We start from the raw sequence: 2,868 nt of genomic DNA, 5'->3' as shown, positions 1-2,868 counted from the left end.
GTAGCTCATTACTGGCGTTCACCCTGTTTTGCTCTCCTATTACTAGTTTTGCTTCGCCACACCAAGATGTCCTCCTCTTCAGCCCAGCCAGTCGACCTCACAGTCACTAGCACTCAACGACTGTAAAAATATACTAGCACAACCCTCAAAATCCTAATCTGTCCCACAAAAGCTAGATTCATGAATCAACGACCTCTCGATGGTATCATCACGAGTAGTGATCTCGAAGTTGATGATGCAGAAAAGCGCTGGAGCCACTTTCGGTCTCGCATTTGGCCACAAAATCGCGGGCACGAGGTGCACCAGTCTAAACCTGGCCAGGTCCGTGCCAGTTGTGGGCCCCTGGAGCGAAGAGAGTGTTGTTGTCATGGGTGATGCAATTAGAGTGAAGGCTGAGCGCGTCTCCGTGATCCTAAAGCACGCGTCCCCTCCAAAGTAGTCGAACGGATGGCTTCATCGATTCAACATTCGGCACGGACTAGGCAGCAAGAATGCTGCACAGCATTTGTGCAGTTATGACTGCTCCCATAGTTAAGCACCCCAGAATAGAAATATTTGACTTCAAATGTATTCCATTTCGCAACTGGGGGGGGGGGGTGAGAGTGAATATTATATTGTGTTTTAAGAACTGGTCATCTGGATCCGAAAATTAATTGCTGTTGAGGGGAGAATCCAAACCTTGGGATTACTACCGAGGGGATAGACGACAATCTATGGCTGCGTGCACCACACCGAAAAGAGGCAATGATAGTAATACGTGTGGCCCACATGAATTTGCATGAGGTGGGTTCATTTTTAGGTCGCACTTTACAATGACAATCCACTAGTCCTCGCTCTGACTTCGCTGAAACCAAAAGGCCGTTAGCTTAACGTGCTTAGCGCATTCACTATTAATACCGCGCTTGGTAAGTTGGTGGTGCAAGCAATGAGGAAAACAGCAGAGCTGGAGCATTTTGTACACATGGCGGGAAAGTGTAGATACAAATTTGGCGGAATAATTCACTCATCAACAAGCGTTTCGAGCTCGACGGTTGAACTCCTACCGTAGCGATCCTTTGGCAATGATTTCTCGAACGCGAAAACCAGAAAATCAACCGGTGTATCCCATATCCAATTCCCCGTTAGGTCGAGTCTATCCGTTAGTTTTTCTTGGACAGAAGCGTTTGATCATGGGAAGCACACAACCACTTCTGGCAGTGTAATCCACAGAATTGATCGGATTGCTCGAAAAGGGGTGTTGAATCGAACCCGTCTGTGTGCAAACTCTGCGATACTCCCTCTCACTTGGTTTCACTATCGCAGAAATACTAATCGGCCCTCCGCTTGGCTTTCCTTCCTTCAAGATTGCCTTCAATTGGGCAGATTCCGGTCGGTTGCCTGTATAGGGATTTCCCACCGACACATCAAGCAGCTGGTCAGTCGCTGTTACCTTCGCGCACTTCATTCAGCAAAAGCAGCCAACAGCCCCACCTCAGACCTCAGAGTAGGGGCGCCCCTCCAGCACCAACCTTCCATCAATGACCCGCCGGCAGTCCCCGAGTAACAGCAACGTGCGTCGGCGCACACACACAGGCATCGGTGCGTCCACACTGTCTGCGCCCACCTCTGCCACCAAGAACCGTCGCTACAGTCTGGACCAGACCGTCTCGTCCGTTATCTACTGCGAGGGCTACGCGCGCATCAAGCGCCGCAACGTGTTGACCTGGAACACGCGTTTCCTCGTGCTCAGCAACACAGAACTGCTTGTATTCCAAAACAAGCAAGATGCCAGCTACCGCCGCAACGTCCTAGAGACACAAGAGCTTGCCAGCGGCCGAGTGGCGTCCAAGAACGACTTGGGAATCGAGTTCACCTTCACGGACGGACGCGAACTGCTTGCTCGCGTGTTCAGCCGTGCTGACCAGGCCCAGTGGGTCTCCGCTTTCTACCAGTTGGCCATGCGAAGCGAAGTGCGTCGCGTCAAGAGCGCCTCCATGGAGGAGCAGGGCGACACGGCTGCGGTTGAGAAGCGCCGCGTCTCGTTCTTCGGCAGTGTACTGGTGCGCACTATCCCCACAGTGCCGGATGACCAGGTGCCGGAGCTCTTCTACAGCAAGAAAGATGTGGAGAAGTTCTCGGAGCAGGCCTCGAGTCTGCGGAGCCGCACGGGCGACGCTGTGTCGCTCGTATTCAGGAAGCCCACGTTGCCCTGGCGCCGACAGGTCGTGTAAGCCGAGCACATTCATCGTCTTTGATCTATTTATTAGCAACCGCGTTCCGTTGGGGAGAGCGTGAACCGTGTGGTATTAATTGACGATCCCTGCGTGTTATAAGACCATTACATAATGAACTTGATACCCGAACTCCGCTTGGTTCTCCGAGTCCGCGTGGTGCAATACAGACGGTCGTCGAGACGCTTTTAGAACGGCGCTTGATCAATAGACGCGCTGAATTGTGGTGATGAAGTCGAGAGACTCGTGTGGATTCGAAAAATGCGGGCGGCGGTTTTACCAGAACACAAGCAGCATTCCATGTGTCCTGCTTGTCGAGCATGCTTGATCAATCTGCAATCGATTCACGCGCCATTGCGAGAATGATACCCCACGGCTATTATTACGCAGTGCTTCTCCATCGCAGATTCGACACGCACGGGTGCAGACGAAGACTATCCATACGGCCGTGGAAGATTCTGTCCGGTCGCGCACTCGAACCTAGTCAGTTGGGCTTCCCCTCAGAGGATGGCCGAGGTTGTGGGCCACCCAAGACACGCATTTGTGGCTCTGAGTCGGCCATGCGGTCGTTGAGCAGAGACTGTCGGCCAGACCACATCCGGACAGCTCTTCTGGACACGGCAAGCTTTGCACGCGCCTGTTCTCTTGTCCCTAGGGG

General features: G+C 52.8%; 2 protein-coding genes across 2 annotated transcripts; both read left to right on the top strand.

The window, feature by feature from the left end:
* Nucleotides 1-232: 232 nt before the first annotated feature.
* PPTG_22292 (hypothetical protein) lies at nt 233-439 on the top strand (the record flags this gene model as incomplete). Its single annotated transcript, XM_008902875.1, has 1 exon — nt 233-439. One exon carries the CDS (start codon nt 233-235, stop codon nt 437-439), a length of 207 nt encoding a protein of 68 aa, XP_008901123.1.
* An 819-nt stretch (nt 440-1,258) lies between these two features.
* PPTG_08670 (hypothetical protein) lies at nt 1,259-2,868 on the top strand. The gene has a single exon (XM_008902796.1). It carries the CDS (start codon nt 1,518-1,520, stop codon nt 2,208-2,210), a length of 693 nt encoding a protein of 230 aa, XP_008901044.1. The 5' UTR covers nt 1,259-1,517; the 3' UTR covers nt 2,211-2,868.

Source organism: Phytophthora parasitica (genome assembly GCF_000247585.1).
Source record: "Phytophthora parasitica INRA-310 unplaced genomic scaffold supercont2.14, whole genome shotgun sequence".
Taxonomy (NCBI): domain Eukaryota; phylum Oomycota; class Peronosporomycetes; order Peronosporales; family Peronosporaceae; genus Phytophthora; species Phytophthora nicotianae.
The sequence above is the reverse complement of the archived record's forward strand: the minus strand, read 5'-3'. Positions and strand labels throughout refer to the sequence as shown.

Bases quoted from the DNA above. Each gene is read 5' to 3' on its own strand.
- PPTG_08670 (XM_008902796.1), top strand. From the start codon at position 1,518: ATGACCCGCCGGCAGTCCCCGAGTAACAGCAACGTGCGTCGGCGCACA.